Source organism: Mustela erminea, chromosome 8 (genome assembly GCF_009829155.1).
Source record: "Mustela erminea isolate mMusErm1 chromosome 8, mMusErm1.Pri, whole genome shotgun sequence".
Classification (NCBI taxonomy): Eukaryota; Metazoa; Chordata; class Mammalia; order Carnivora; family Mustelidae; genus Mustela; species Mustela erminea.
Window position 1 is genome coordinate 51,780,984 of NC_045621.1, and position 17,372 is coordinate 51,798,355.

At 36.7% G+C, this 17,372-nt stretch overlaps 1 protein-coding gene across 3 annotated transcripts in view; it reads left to right on the forward strand.

Annotated features, from left to right (window-relative positions):
- GALNT13 (polypeptide N-acetylgalactosaminyltransferase 13) overlaps positions 1-17,372 on the forward strand; it is a 538,580-nt gene that overhangs the window by 463,295 nt on the left and 57,913 nt on the right. For all 3 annotated transcript variants that reach the window (XM_032355601.1, XM_032355603.1, XM_032355604.1), the window contains one exon: positions 15,247-15,386. In XM_032355601.1, the coding sequence (XP_032211492.1) occupies positions 15,247-15,386 (140 nt within the window). The remainder of the gene's footprint in view (positions 1-15,246; positions 15,387-17,372) is intronic.

Here is a 17,372-nt window from a genome sequence, read left to right on the forward strand (position 1 = left end):
GCAGTTTTCAGCCTAATGCTTATTAGACTATAGTAAAACATTTCGAAAAAAAAGGTGGTAGACTATCTTTATGTATTTTTAAATGAGATTCTGAATGTTTAACTCTAAAAGCCTTTTTAAATGTATATAAAAAATAATGATACAAATAATTTTAGAATATTATCCCAAAGAATTTCTTTCTTTGTTCTCTAGGAATTTTTTTTTTTTTTTTTAGATTTTATTCATTTATTTATTTTGGAGAGTGAGAGAACAGGAGTAAGGGGAGTGGTGAGAGAGGGAATCTCAAGCAGACTCCGTCCAGATGCAGAGCCCCATGCAGGGCTCCATCTCACAACCGCGAGGTCATGACCTGAGACTAAACCAAGAGTCTGACGCTCCCAACTGTCTGAGCCAACCAGGTGCCCATCTAGAAGAGTTTTCTAAAACAGGATTTAATGCTATCAGAACCAAAAAGGAGACATTTAAAATACAATCTGAAATGACACAAGAGGGTAATATATTATGTATTTATATGTAGTAAATTAACGCAGACTTAGTGGCTTGAAACTATGCACATTTTTTATGTCACAATTCCTGCAGGGCCAGGCACACTCTGGCTTCAGGGCCTCCCATGTGGCTACAATCAACATGTGAGCCAGGGCTGCTGTCACATCTCAAGGCCTGACTAGGGAAGGATCTATTTCTAAGTTAATGTAATTGTTGTCAGAATTTAGTTTCTTCGAAGTTGTTAAACTGAGAGGTTCCGTTCCTTGTTGGGTATTAGCCAGCAGTTTCTTATGATCTGAGTCTCTCCATAGGCAGCTTACAACATGGCAGCCTATTCACCAGAGCCAACAACGGAGAGACTCAGTAGAGAATCTGCTACCAAGATGTAAGTTACAGTCTCTGTTTAATACAGTAGTGATATCCCCTCATCTTTGTTACATTCTCTTCCTCAGAAGCAAGTCACAGGTTCTGCCTACGTTTAAGGGAAAAGGCCCACACAGGGGCCTGAATAGTGGGAGGTGGGGATAATCAGGGCCATCGCAGAGACCATTTGCCACAGAAAATAATATAGAAATAAAGAAGTGAGTAGTCATTGGTAGGAGCTAAAGAAAAATACCCTTTTTATCAGTATGTTCCTAAAACACAAAACCAGTGGCATTTCCTATAGTGCCCACCCACCCAATTCACTCTCTGTCTCATCTTCCCCACATTTGATTACTGTTGCAGCTGAATGACCACTTCTTCAGAGAAGCTTTCCCTGACCTACCCCACCCTAACCACCAGAGGCTCAATTGCCTGTCTCGTGCTTTTACACTCTGAACATCTCTCAAACACATTTGTGATTTTTACATTTGGCAATTTTCATTTGTGTTGGCTATTTGATGACTGATGAAGCTGTGAGGGAAGAAACCCTGTATCATTTTTGTTCAGCATTTTACCCCTATCACCCAGCGCAGTATATAACCCAGAAAGAGGAACTATGAAAACAAGTTGACTGAAGGAACAGATGTTAAGGCCACTGACCTAGAAATCAAGAGACCTAGGTTCTAATGTAAGCTCTTTGACTTACCAGCTGTGCTCCTTCCCATCCAATCAGCTTTCTGAGCCTTAGCTTTTCCAACTGTGAAAGGTCAATTATAACTCAGTGTTATATATATATATATATATATATATATATATATATATATATATTATAACAGTAAAAATTTTGATGCAGTTTTGTGATTTTATAGTTGTTAACCAGTAAATTTCCACTGCATGGAATTTTTTTCCCAGAGTTTTCAGAAACTAGTCCTCCATTTTCTGATCAGTGATTTTGAGGGTTTAACCTGTTTGCAACAAGTCAACAGTTATTTCTCCCGTCCCCAGAATCTGGGGACGGGAGAAATAACATGAGAAGCCTAAATCAACATCTGGAAGAGGATTTATAATTTAAAGAACACTCCTGATATTCTTCAGAGTTTGTATTTGAATACCATCACTATGATATGATTCAAAATGCTTTGCTTTCCTCTAGACAAATCAAACTCTCACCAGAAAACAAAAAGACTACCTTGCAAGCATGCTATTCTTTTAAGATGTTGGCATTCTGCCTTTCCTGTCAGCTGCCCAGCCCTCCGTATGGACCCAGAAGGCTTGCTGAATTAGGTGGTGGCACAGACTTAGACCAGTGACATCCTGAGAAAAACACAAAGCTCAAAGAAGGAAGACAGGCGTGTTAGAATTCCCTGTGCTAGAGTAGGAGACCATTATGTAGACTGTATTAGCATCACAATAGCACAGCTGACACACTTGGCCTGTTTCCATCAGTACTGAATGTTGCCCTTCTTTAGTAAGTGCTGAGAAGTTCTCCTACCAACCCGTGTTAAGTCTGGTTTGTGAACTGCATCTGATGTATGCAATAAATAAACTTGGCATTGTGTTCAGTATCCAGTCTTTGACATGATCAGTGCTGGAGGAAGATAAATACTGCATGGGAACCCCAGGAGCAATATGTTACTCTACCATTCCCAACATCATAAGTCAAGCTCATGCTTATTGAAATTTTTGTCATTGGTTGTTTGGCTGGAACGGCACAGTGTCCTGGGGGTAACTAATGGCTCTCCTTCAGCCTTTCCCGGCTGGCTCATTTATAGTATGTTCGGGACAGAAGGGGAAGTCCGCTGACAGTGGGGACTGAGTATATTTTTGCAAGTGTTCTCTCAAAACAAATCAATGGGTTCTCTTAGAACAGTTTTTTTGTTTGTTTGTTTGTTTAATCTGAATTCATGCTGTACTTAGTCGTGTAGCTTCTACACTGAAAGACCCTGATTATGGAATTTATGTTTTCCTGTGTGGCCTACACGTGAAAAGCACCACAGTGCACAAACATGAACAGGGGGAATGGCAAGTGAGAGATGGGGGGCACGTCGGCTGCATTTTATTAGTAGCTTGGGTTTAGAAAAATGCTTGAGTCGAGACCTTGAATAATACCTATAGTAGTGCAATTCTGAGGAGTCTTGAAAGTGATGTATGATATGCTTCTCCCTGAAAGGACATCTGGACCAAAGTTAAGTTGCTTATTTCCCATTTTGTTCATCTAATCTACAGCAGAGGTGCGCAGGCTCAGAAAATAACCAGGCTGCTCTGCTATGGGGGGTGATATGCCCCTCAATGTCCGTATCCACAAACTTACTACGTGTGATGCACTATTTAAGTGTTTTACATGTTAACTAAGTGAATAAGCACAATGACCCTCTGAGGAAGGTGCTAGTATCATGCCCGTTTAATAGAGGAAAGAACTGAGGCCCCATGAGGTACATATAATTGCCCGATTTCACCATCTAGTATGTGGCAGAACAGAATTCACACCCAGGCAGTGGGAGCCAGTCTCTTAAGTGCACTGTTGTGATCTTAATCTTCCTTAATTATATCTGCATATAATCAGAATTCTTTCCCTTTGCCGCATAAATAGAGATATTAAAATGCTATGGAAGTCATTCCTTTTGAGAAGAATTATGTACCCTACGTTTACATTGTTAGACTGGATTATTAATAATTGAGTAACATAATTGTTAACATGTCCCATAATATAATCTCAGACATTGTTTGAGTTAATAAGATGGGGTTGCCAACTTACATTAGTTTTTCTGAGTTGTGTTTTTTTCCTTTGTAACTCATAATTCAAAAATATAATTAGATTTTCTTATTGGTTTTGCAGACAAGAATGCTGAATAAATATAGACTAGGAAGGTGCATTTTAATAAATACTGATAATTGTTAATGAGACCAAGTAGCACTTTGGAAACAAATTTTGCATAAACTTAACTTTCTCCATATATATATATGTATTTATCCACACATATATAATACTTCTAATAAGTATAAAGTGGTAGTTCTAAGTCATAAAAGCAAATTATATAGTAATTTCTTATAAACACGTATATGTGAGACAAAGAGAGAATGAGATGGAAAGCCCAGAAGGAAAAAGAGTATGTACCAGACAGTCGTGCAGCTAATATCTAAAGAATGTCAGTTGGTGCCAGATAATGTTCCAGGGACTGAATGTAAACACATCAACAAATATGTGTTTGTATTTCATGCCATTTTCTTGGTTTAATTAAAATCTTAAGATGGAAACTGGCTAATGAAAAAAACTGAACAGCATATTTATTTATAAATTTGTTCATTAAAAAAATTAAAAATTGGGGGGGGCGTTTGGGGTGGCTCAGTCATTTAAGCATCTGCCTTCAGCTCAGATCATGATCCCAGGGTCCTGGGATTGAGTTCGTCATGGGGCTCCCTGCTCAGTGGGGAGTCTGCTTCTCCCTCTCCCTGCTTGTGTGAGCTCTCTCTGTCTCTCTCTTGCTCTGCTCTCTCTCTAATAAAGTCTTTCTAAAATGTTTAAATTTTCTTTTTTTAAATCATGATGGTCCCATTGAAGGAAGTCTTTCAGATCAACTAATTCAGACAACTTTTTGTTGTATCTTATTCTTATACATACATAGAATTTTTCTTTAAATAAGCAAAATGAATTAATCAAGCAGCTTCTTCACATTTGAAGATTGACGCTTTCAAATCACTTTTCATTGCAGATTTGCTGATATAGTTGCTAGTTTTCCAGCCACCTATTCTCAGTGCTGTCAAGATGATCAGTGACATAGGCTTTCTGAAAACATTTTCATCCCTGGGATTTTCTTTCAAATTCCCACAACCATTCAGTAAATTTCATTCTGGTACTTTCTGGATTTTACCAGAAGTACCAAAGGAAAGTTTTTCAGACAATAATCGGGACATATTTAAATGTCCATTGATTTAAATGCTCATCAGTTAATGAATAATTACTGAAATTGCAATTGGCTAGTTATTACACAAAGAGAAAAAAAATAGTTTGCATGTGCTCAAGCCATGACAACTACAATATGGCTTTCTCTCTAGGAGCAAAGTAAGGTGATACTGATTATAAAATATATCACTGTTTCAGAGATAGTATAATAATATCTGTGTCAAGAACTGAAGGAACGGTTATATTTGGCCTCGTATGGAACTAGTGAGCGATAGCGCACAATTTGTGAAGCACTTTGTGGAAATATGTTGGTAGGCTAGTCAGTTGCCCACTGAAACTTCCTAGCTTGTACTTGCCAGGTCAGTAGAATGAATCCGAGTGATGCCGGACTGGTGAACGTGGTTGTCTTCCCATGTCCCCGGGCAGAGTCAATGTGGAGTGGTGCCAGCCCCTCTTCGGGCTGCTTGCACACTACTGTATGTGACACCACTTTGGACGGGCTCCAACCTAGAGCATATTGGAGGAAACAGGTCTACAGGAGAATGTGGGGATGGGGCACGGGGTGCCAGCAAAGTTTGCACAGATCTGCTGTGGGAGAGGACCTGGAGCCGAGGCCTGGCTGGAGGGGGCTGTCAGCAGGAGAATGCTGGGACTGGGCACACTGGTGCCTGCAGTTGTCTGTGTATCTAGGCTGGGGTTCAAAGGAGGGACGTGGCACCTGCCAGCTTTTTTGTTCTTGGAGGAGTATCCTAAGGATCTCTGTGCCTCCAGCACAGGCTCTGAGATTAGTAAATAGATCTCCCTCCTGTTTGCACCAGGCATTTTTCAACCTGTTGCTTCTATGCTATATCTCAGCCTGCTGATTTTTAAAGTTGCATGCTGTTAAATTGTTAAGCCCTGCTGATTATAAGAACTTTTGAAATTAGGCCCCTCTGGTTTTCAAAGTCAAATGTTACGCGGATTCAACTTCCCTTTGGTCTGCTGCTTTCCCCTTTCTGTCCGCATGTCTTCCCCCTCTCCTGTGTGCAATCCTGTGAGTCTGTTTAGCTCCCAACTGCCTCTTGAACCTTCCTACCCTCTTGATGTGGCCTCTTCTCTACAGTTAGCTGTGGAGAGTCTGTTCTGCCATTCTTCAGGTTGTTTTCCGGGTTCTTTCCAGGCATGTGGCTGTTACCTAGTTGTATCCTTGTGATAAGATGAACTTAGCACCCTCAAACTCTGCCATCTTCCCTGGAAGTCGCTAGTAAACAGTTTTAAATTGTAGTATGATACCATTTATCTCCACATAATAAAAAGTGGTAAACAAAATCATAAATTAAAATAGTCAGTGTTTTGGAAGGGAAATTAGCTTCTTACACCTTAAGACGGTATGTGAATTTGAATAACTTTCTGGAAAGCGGGTTAGTAATAGGTATTTTTTAAAGTCTTGAAATCAGCATATAATTTATGAAAATATATTGCTTCTAAAAATGACCTTGAAATAATCAAGAGCATAATAAAAATGTACAAAGATGTTCATTGATTTTAAAGTCCAAAATTAGAAACAACTTGAATGTCCAAGTATAGGGCATTGATTAAATAAGCTATTACCAATTAGTAAAATAGAATACCACAGAGGCATTAAAAACAAAGTTACAGGAGAGTTTAGAGGACCTGAAAAGTGTTCATGACATATTGTTTTAGGGAGAAAGTAAATTGCAAGTACATATTACAGTGTGAATCATTTTTTTGCAAGAAAAGTACATTATAGTTATCCTTAAATAGAAGTCCAGAAAAGTCATTACCATAAGGTAAATACAGTCATATTACAAGTGATTTTTTGTTTTACTTTTCATAGTTGTTAATGTTTTATAATTATTTGCAATGAATACATATTTTTCAAATAACTGTAAGAAGTTTTTTGAAGACCAATATACAAATTGTACACAAATTTTTCCTTACCACTGGGGGTTAAAAAATGCATATAAGTACAGTAATAGTATTTTTATTGGCTCAGTATGTCCTTTAGATTTTCCATAGAATTCATGAGTTATAGAGCAAATGTCTACATACTCTGTTCTAGCTTCTGAAAGATGATAAACACTGCCTTAATATCCTTACTTGGAATTTTTTTTCCTAGCAGTTACAGATTTTATACTCCATTTGCTTTAACTGATACTAAATTGACCTTTATTTTTAAAGGCCATTGCAAAGATTCATTCTTCTTGTTTCCCATATTCTCATTGATTAGGGATCAAGCAGTTGAATATGAGACTTCTATTGCCAAATTGAACTGAAGTTTGAGGCAATTACCTAGAAACTTTAGCCTCAAGATATGCCCAAACTTTTGACTATGGGATCAGACAGACTTAAATAAATTGGCAAGATGTCTAATACTTGCAGCTTCCATGTAATATACATTCTCAGTAGAAGCTATGATCTTTGTACCATTCATTATCTCATTTTTACTCCATTAAAACAAAATTGCAGTAATAATAGGAAATGATAAATTCAACAGATAATCACTATATATTATTAGCTGGCATGTGCCATCAGCCTCTTAATGTAATTCTGTCCAGTAACTTCCTAATGAGTGGTTATGAGCATGGGTAATTTGTGTGCATGTCAAGAACAGAAAAAAATTAAAATGGTGATTTAAAAGACTAGTTTAAAATTAGAAAAATTTTTGAAATAATCTGCTAAACCTCTGACACAGTGTAGTTTTTAGATATTCTAGAATACAATAATCTCTAGGTAGCTTAAAATGATTTTTTATTATTACTTCTCTTGAGGAGAAAGAAAATACAGATTCTTATCCATAAAGCTCCTGAAGATAGATTTTTCAAAATAAATAACAAAAAAAGGTGATTTTCTCTTAATAAAGAATTTTGCAAATATATTTAAAAATTATGAGTTGAAACTATGTATAATGGATAATGGTCTACTATAATATATAAGGATATCATTAATATGATATCACTGTATCTAAAAAACATTGATTAGCTGCATAGTTTTAACTGTGCTTAAGGAAAAATAGATTCTTTTTAAAGATTATTTATTTTAGAAAGAGAGAGAACATGCATGCACATGAGCGGGGTTAGGTAGAGGGAAAGAATCCTCATGCAGACTCTAATGAGTGTGGAGCCCTGAGCTGGGGCCCAGGAGATCATGACGTGAACTGAAATCAGGAGTCAGACGCTTAACTGACTAAGCCACCCAGGTGCCCAGATAGGAGACTTTTTATTTTAATTTTCTTTATTTATTTGGTAAGAGTTAGTGAGAGAGGGAATACAAGCACAAGGAGTTGGAGAGGGAGAAGCAGGCTTCCTGCCAAGCAGGGAGCCTGATGCGGGCTCGATGATCCCAGCTGCGATCATGACCTGAGCCAAAGGAGAAGCTTAATGACTAAGCCACCCAGGTGCCGCAAGTGGAGACTTTTTAAAAGTTTTTTTCCCCTCTCTCTCTCTCTCTCTTTTTTTTTTTTACTAGCAAAGGGAACATGCTGTTTTCATTTTTCTCAGTTATTTTGGGTCTTCATATATATTTTATTTTATTTCATTACAATGTCAATATAATAAAAATTTATATTTTTAGTAACATTTTTCCATGTTCTAATACAGACCTAATTGTTTCAATATATGTATTTTTGACAATTAGATATACCATTGATCTACTTGAGCATTCCTGATTAAAGGAAATCATTTGCCTTCTTCTCTCCATTAAGCTATGCTGCAGTTCAATGTTTTTATAGAGAAAACTCTAAGCCTTGGCCTAAAATCAGGCTATTCTGTCATCAGGTATCTTGATTATGGGGAACCAGAACTATAGGCCTCTTAGCCATCTACTAAGTTCAAGGAAGAACTTGAGATTATCATGATCTTCAGTCTGTTATCTTTTTAAAAATTTAAAACAGGATTACATACATAAATTTAATACTGCCTTAAAATAAATTTCTAAATGATGAAAAAAGGACAGGTTATTAAATAAAATATATAACAAACCTGTATGTATTATCATTTACTTATTAAACACACCTGCAAACTGGGAGTTAATTAAAATACCTTTTTAACTTATGAAGCTTTATCTGATTGTCAGAGCTTTCTCAGGGTTTGTGCAAGTCCTGCTGAAAGACTTATCTTAAAAACTTGAAGCTTTTATAAGTTGCCTTTGAATTAGATTCATTCTATTGCAACATTCCTCCCTCCCCCAACTCTATTTTTGTCATAGCATTTATCACCTTCTGATGTATTCCTGTATATGCCTCCCTCTTCTAGAATGTAAACTCCATAGAGGAAGATACATATTTTTTAAAATTTTTTAATTAACATATAATGTATTATTAGCCCCAGGGGTACAGGTCTGTGAATCGCCAGGTTTACACTTCACAGCACTCAACCTTAGCACATACCTTCCCCAATGTCCATAACCCCACCACCCTCTCACTACCCTGCCCCCACAACCCTCAGTTTGTTTGTGAGATTAAGAGTCTCTTATGGTTTATCCCCCTTCTGATCCCATTTGTTTTCGTTTACTCCTTTCCTATCCCCCCAACCCCCACGTTGCCTCTCAACTTCTAGAGGAAGATATTTTTAAATTATTTTGTTCACTGATACATCCCAAGTGCCTAGAAAATGTGTCTTGTATGTGGTTGAAACACATTAAATATCTGCTAACTTAATCTTGTCTTGGCCTCTGCTCTGCAGTTTTTCTTTTTTTTCACTTTCTCTTTCTGTCTGTTTGTTTATCTCACTCCTATATTCGTATCATTGTCTTAGGCAGTCTCTATATGGCACCCTCCGAAGTTCCAGGCTTAAATCATCTTTACAGCTAGCAATTCCAGAGGAAATAGAGCTTTAACTTCCTAGTGGTCCTAGCAAATTCTCAGAGTATATGCTTTTATTAAACTGGCTGGTCCATAGGCCCATTCCTGAGCCAATCATTGAAATGGGTTATGTGTAAGGTGGAAAAAAGGAATGCTTTGATTGTCTTGGGTGTTACTTGGAATTTGGCCTGAGCAACAGCAGCATCCTCTGGGAACTTGTTAGATATGCAGTCTCAGGCCTTCTTCCAGATGAACTGAATCAGAATCTGCATTTAAACAGATTCCCTGGTCATACCCTTTTATGCCTCCAGTTGGAGCTAGAAAGTTGGAAAGGATAGTGTGGTCACCAAACCACAAAAACGAAAAGTGGGAGAGGAATGATTGCTCAAAGAGAACTTGAATGCTCTTATCAGAAGACAAAATGGATATTGGGCATGTGGCAAGAAGGGATACCCATTACAATTTACATGTACTCAGCAATTATTATGTATCAGGCACTGTACTATGCCTTTTTCAGATATTATATAGCATTCATAACATCATATAAGACATTAACAGATAGCATACCCTGGGCTTCAAGTGACCAAGTAATTTATCCAAAGTTTTTGTTATGGAGGCAATAACAGAATTAATCTATAATAAAATGTCAAGTAGTTTTAAGTACCCTGGAGAATGATCAAGCAAAATGGAGGGATAGAGCAGTGACCCAGAATGATGGGAACAAGGGATTGATTTAGATATGAAGGTCAGGGTGAATCTGAGGAAATGAATTCTTAGCAGACGCTTGAATGTAGTAACGGATGGCTCATGGAAGTTTCTGGTTAATATCACTCTAGACAGGAGAAAGGACAAGTACAAAGCCATGATGAGTAAGGAATGAGCTTGGCATGTTTGAAGAAAAGCAAAGAAAAAGGGACCTGGGTGGCTCATTTAAGTCATTTAAGTGTCTAACTTGGTTTCAGCTCAGGTCATGATCTCATGGGTCATGGGATTGAGCCCCACTTTGGGCTCTGTGCTCAGCGAGAAGTCTGCTTGAAGATTCTCTCCCTCTGCCATCTCTCCATGCACACATGCACTCTCTCTCTCTCTCTCTCTCAAATAAATAAATTGCTAAAAAACAACAACAACAACAAAGGAAAAAAACAAAAAAGCCAGTGTGGCCACAGTAAAGTAAATACAGATGGTTAGATCATAGATATAATCAAGAACCATGTCATGAAGGATCTTAGGCAATAGTTAGGATATTGTCAATTATTCCTAGCACAATGAAAAAGCCATTAGAAGCTTTGGAGCAGGGTAGTGACATGACTTTCTTTTTATTTCAAATATATTGTCCAGGGAGCAGGCAGTAGTGAATAAAGGATAGATGGAGAAATGTAAGATGTCAGGGACACTAGTTAGAAGCCTCTTACAATGCTGGTTTAGTCAAGAGAGGAGGGATTATGCACCCAGGATGGCAAAGGAGATGTTTGATGGACTGAGGATATATTGTGAATGTAGAACAAATAGGACTTGCTAATGAGCTGAATATGGGAGTATGAGTTAAAGATAATTACTTTTATATTGTTTCCCTGAGAAAATGGGTGGGTATTTGTGGTGGTTGATGAAACGGAGAATCCTGGAGATGGTGAAGTTGAAAAATCAAGAGGACTGTTGGAGACATATCCAATTTGAGATGCCTGTTTAAGACCCCAGGGAAATTGTTGGGTCAACAGTTGAGTAACTATTTTGGAGAGGCTTAGGTTGCAGATAAGAGTTTGGGAAACATGTGAGAGTGTATTTCAAGCCATGGAGCTGAATAATTCAGGCTCTACTTCACAGTCTTTCAGTGACACAGGCTAACAAAGGCCTCACCATCTTGAAGCCATGCCTGCTGTGGTACAAGGCTTCCTCAGTCCCTGGAGTAAAGGAGAAAAAGAGCTAGAGGGTCTTCCCTGGTCTTCATACCTGGTTATCCCTCTTTAAGACAAGACTACTAGATATTTTCCCAAAGGATACAAAAATACTGATTTGAAGGGACACATGCACCCTGATGTTTATAGCAGCATTATCAACAATAACCAAGCTATGGAAAGGGGCCAGATGTTCATGGACTGATAAATGGATGAAGAAGAAGGGGTATGCATCCACAAATATTACTCAGCCATAAAAAAAAAAGAATGAAATCTTGCCATTTACAATGACTTGGATGGAGCTGGAGAGTATAATGCTGAGCAAAATAAGTAAGTCACTGAAAGATAAATACCATATGATTTCACTCTTATGTGGCATTTAAGAAACAAAACAAATGAGCAAAGGAAAAAAAAAAAAAAAGACAAAGACAAACCAAGAAACAGACTCTTAACTATAGAGAACAAACTGATTGTTATATGTAAGTGATGAATCACTAAATTCTACTCCTGAAACCAGTAGTACACTATATGTTAACTAACTAGAATTTAAATAAAAACTTGAAAAAAATATATATAATGAGATGTAGAGAACTTAGGGGGCACCTGGCTGGTTCAGTTGGTAGATCATGCAACTCTTACCTCAGGGTTGTAGGTTCAAGCCCTACGTTGGGTGTAGAGATTACTTAAAAATGAAATCTTAAAAAAAAAAAAATCAGAAGACATTTGTACCTTTCCCCTATAGTTTATTGGCCAGCGACAGTCAATGCCCTTGCCTAACTGAAGGGGCTGAGAGATGTGGAGAAATATATGAATGTTGGGTGACTACTGCTGTCTCTCACATAATGTCTCACTTGTTTTTTTAGGGCCCAACTAACAGTTGTTTTTATTTATTTTTAATTCTTTTTTTTTAGTTTTATTTTAATTCTAGTATAGTTAACATACAGTGTTACATTAGTTTCAGGTGTATAATATAGTGGTTCAACAATTCCATACGTTACCCACTGCCTGTCACAACAAGCACCCATCTCCGTCACCTATTTCACCCATCCCCAATTAACCTCACCTCTGGCAATGATCAGTGTGTTTTCTGAATGGTTAAGAGTCTATTTCTTGGTTTGTCTCTCTCGCTTTTTTTCTTTGCTCATTTGTTTCTTAAATTACACATATGAGTGAAATCATACGGTATTTGTCTTTCCTTGACTGATGTGTTTTGCTTAGCTTCATACTCTCTAGCTCTGTCCAAGTCATTGCAAATAGCAAGATTACATTCCTTTTTGTGAATGAATATTTCACTGATCACACACACACACAGGCACACCCCATATCTTTATCTACTCATCTATCAATGGACAAGTGGGCTGCTTCCATAATTTGGCTGTTACAAATAATGCTGCAGTAAACGTAGGAGTGCATGGACTCCTTCAATTAGTATTTTCATATTCTTTGGGTGAATACACAGTAGTGTGATTACTAGATCATATGGTAGTTCTATTTTTAATTTTTTAAGGAAACTCAATACTGTTTTCCACAGTGGCTGCATCAGTTTGCATTCCCACCAATGAGGGTTCCTTTTTCTCCACATCCTCGCCAACGCTTGTTTCTTGTGTTTTTGATTTTCATCATTCTGAGAGGTAGTTTTGATTTGCATTTCCCTGATGATAAATGACAATGAACAACTTTTTATGTATCTGTTGGCTATCTGTATAGCTTCTTTGGGAAATGTCGATGCCTTCTGCCTTAATTTTTGAGTGCTGAGTCTTATGAGTTCTTTATATATTTTGGCTACTAACCCTCATAGTATCTTACTTCTAAGCAGGAAAATAGAACTACAGAGGGAAAAAAACCATCCTCACCAAAATATTAAAATAAGCCCATAGTATTTTTGTGCTTTTCTAACAGTAATTAAAGTAATTATCTAGGACTAAGACAAAACTCATGTTGTAGTGGCAATGCCATGGGGTAGCTTAGGAGTCTTAGGGTGAGATGGTTTTAGCTTTTCTCAATACTAACTGCCATTTTAGACCAACCAAATCTTTGCCAGATCTGATGTGGGCAATTAATATTTTCTCTTACTTAATGTGAAATAGATGAAAATGAATCTTCAAACTCCCTTCCAATCAGAAAACTGCACATAAAAACCTCCTGAGAAAAAATTCTGGAGCCAGGACTATTGTCTTTTAATGACGAAAAAGGAAAGATAGTAATATATAAATAAGATATCTCAATTTTGCCTACCTCAAAAATGAAATAGAACAGAAAAGTAAAACTGATTGTTGAATGAAGTCCTCTGAAGCTACAGTGCCCTTTTTCTCTTTTCCCTGGATCCAGTGGAATCTCTTTAAATGATTTTCAAGACTATGTATTAGATCACTGCAGTTGATAAAGCCCTTAATAGAAAGAAATTCGTGTAGTGATCTCTTTGAAAATGTTTTCCAGCTTCTTCTTTTGAAGGTTGCATTCCAGTTTGCAAGTTCTGAATAGGATTATTTTGAAAGCAAATATTTATGTGTTTAAAAAGCCCAAAGACCTTGTTGTGTTCTGTCCAAACACGAGCTAAAAAAATCAATATTGTCTTTTAGAAGGAAATGGTTTGGTTGTTTAAGCATCGTCAGAGTGCTTTCTAATAACACTAAGGCATTTAATTTTGGAAAAACAAAAATTAAGAGTTTTTAAGGAACAGTGGGGGAAGGGAGAAGCTAAGAGGTGGTAGGCTTTGAAGAGTGTCACCACACTTGAATAGAGTGACTCAAATAATGGCATTAGTTACAGACATCTGCATTGCCCAAGCAATTATTCATTGTTTTATAGAATGGTTGTTAGGTTGTGCTGTTTGGCTGAGATAGAATGTGCCAAATACTGGGCCTTTTTTTTTTCCTGTGCCCAACTCTGGTTGCTTACTCATCTTAAAGAAAAATGTGAAACACAGACCTTGTAAAAAATAATTTAAGAAAAGCAATCTTCTCACAGTTATTTAGTCATTTCAGTCAAATCATTTTTAATATTGATAGTAATGAGCAAATCACATCACCATGGTATAGAAATTAGTAGCATTGCTGTTTTTAATTCTCAATTAAAAAGCATCATTTTATGATCATCAATGGAATTATTCCTTTTAATTTCATATATTCTGCTATTACATGAATTGAACTTAAGTAGTTTTAATGTACACATGTGAGTATAAGCCATTTCCTTATTTTAGCTTATTTATTCACTAACTTACTTATCTAAGAATTTGGGGTGGCTCGCATTTAACTCATAAAATAATACAGAAAAAATAAGAAAAAATCAGGTCTGTGGTAAACCTAGATAGAATAAAAGTTCAAGAAGAAGAGATAAAGTTAGAACACATAAGTGTTCATTGTGAGGATCATATTTATATAAATTTATCATGAAATCTACGGTGGTGAATAAAAGACGCTCAAAATACAAGGATTGGAATTTTTATGAAAGAGAGACGGCCGTATTATTGCACAGCTCAGTTAAGCTTTGATTATGAGATACTAAATTAATACCAATTTACACTTACTTGATTAATTATTCCATGTAAGAAGTGTAAGTGTTTGGTGATAAATATTTGTGCTTGAAAAGTCATAACCAAAGGAAAAGCTGTTTTTTCTATCCATTTCGTGTACTAATTGGTTGCTAGTAAGAAAATCAGTGGAGTAGCAGCTGCATATGCAATTGAATTTGATGGAATTGTAATTACAGAGGGGAAGAAAACTGACAGCAAAGTAAACAGAGGAAACCCATACTAAGTCAAAAATAGCACAAACTGATTTGTGTGTTTCTCTGAAAAATTCCAGGTGTTGTCAAAGTGGATTATGGAGATGTGTCAGTCAGAAAAACACTAAGAGAAAACCTGAAGTGTAAGCCCTTTTCTTGGTACCTTGAAAACATCTATCCGGACTCCCAGATCCCGAGACGTTATTACTCACTTGGTGAGGTATGAATTATTTATTTTGGTTAAGTTATAAATATATTTTGCAAATGGAGCAATTCTGAAGGAGCTCAATATTTTTTATGTTGTGAATAAAATGCTTTCAGGGTTTTTAAATGGATCTGTTTTAAATAACTTCTCAAGTCACTTATGGTCTCAAGGACCAATAAAGGTCTTTATCATTGGGATTTGCAAAAGTAAGGGGATAGTTTAATACTAAACAGTATTTTCTTGTTTCTTTACCAACAGTTCAGAAACATTTTGTCATATGGACCTTGCTCTCTTAAAATTTACTGTGAACCCCAAGAGCTTTGGTTTAGGTGGGTTAAAACTATTCATACTTCATGTATTGAACCTAAACCTGAAAACTGTAAAACCCATTTATTAATTTATTAAAAACAATGTTCTCCATTACACGTTAATTTAAGTAATGTATTTTTAAAAATAAATATATTTTCCAAAACAAAATCAAACAGTAAGATTAGCATCAGTCATATTTTTGTAAATTACATTACTGTCTGGCCTGATAGAAGTTAACTGGAGTCTGTTTTGGTATTTAGTCTACTGTAATATCACAAACCATGTAGCCTCTGAGAGACTCCTTGTACTTCACGGGAAGTGAAAGTGCAAACTGCAAGTAATTTCTTAGTGTTACTGTATAATTCTGTTGACTTTAGGCCCACTAAAAACCATTGATCCTCTACCATTGTTTTCCAAAATACCTATTTAAATTTTTTTAATTTAAATTCAGTTGATTAACATATAGTGTATTTTTGGTTTCAGAAGTAGAGGTTAATGATTCATCAGTCTTACTGTATAATACCCAGGGCTCACTACACCATGTGCTCTCCTTAAAATGTTTTCCAAAATATCTACTATCTGTAAAAATACATAGTTGGCTTCATTATGATTATATAAACGTATTCATAATATATATTCAGCTGCTCAAAATAAGAACTGTTCCTTTATGAATTATATGTTTCAAATTGTAATTTCTCACTTAATAGGGATCAGCTTAGGGAATCAAAACTAATTTAATATTGGTTGTAATTAAAGCATCTTGACAGAAATGATACAATGCACATGGAAAATAATTATTAATAAAGTATGTCTTTAGGTTGAAACTGCTATTTTCTTAGGTCATATTAGTAGAATATCTGAACATGTGTGAAAATGTCTAATACTTTTTCGGTTCATTTGCCAAAAATAACAATCTGTAACTTTATCCATTCTGTCACTTTAATCCATAAACATTATTTATGATTAACTAGAAAATAATTGAAGCAAAAAATACTGAGACTGAGTGGACCCCTAGCACAATTGTTTTTTTTGTTTTTAATTTTTTTTATAAATATATAATGTATTTTTAGCCCCAAGGGTACAGGTCTGTGAATCATCAGGTTTACACACTTCACAGCACACCCCCCCCCCAATGTCCATAACCCCACCACCCTCTCCCGACCCCCCTCCCCCCAGCAACCCTCAGTTTGTTCTGCGAGATTAAGAGCCTCTTATGGTTTGTCTCCCTCCTGATCCCATCTTGTTTCATTTATTCTTTTCCTACCCCCCAAACCCCCCATGTTGCATCTCCATTTCCTCCTATCAGGGAGATCATATGATTGTTGTCTTTTTCCGACTGACTTATTTCACTGAGCATAATACTCTCTAGTTCCATCCACATTGTTGCAAATGGCAAGATTTCATTTCTTTTGATGGCTGCATAGTATTCCACTTCTTTTTCCTTTTTTTAAGATTTTATTTATTTGACAGAGGGAAAGATAGCAAAAGAGAAGAGTAGGGGGAATGGGAGAGGGAGAAGCAGGCTCCCCACTGAGCAGAGAGCCTGATGTAGAGCTTGATCTCAGGACCCTGGGATCATGACCTGAGCTGAAGGCAGGCACTTAACAACTGAGCCACCCAGACACCCCAAAAGACTGATATTCTGTGTCCACATCCCTGGTCTAGTCGTCAGATCTCGTTAGCCATGTAACA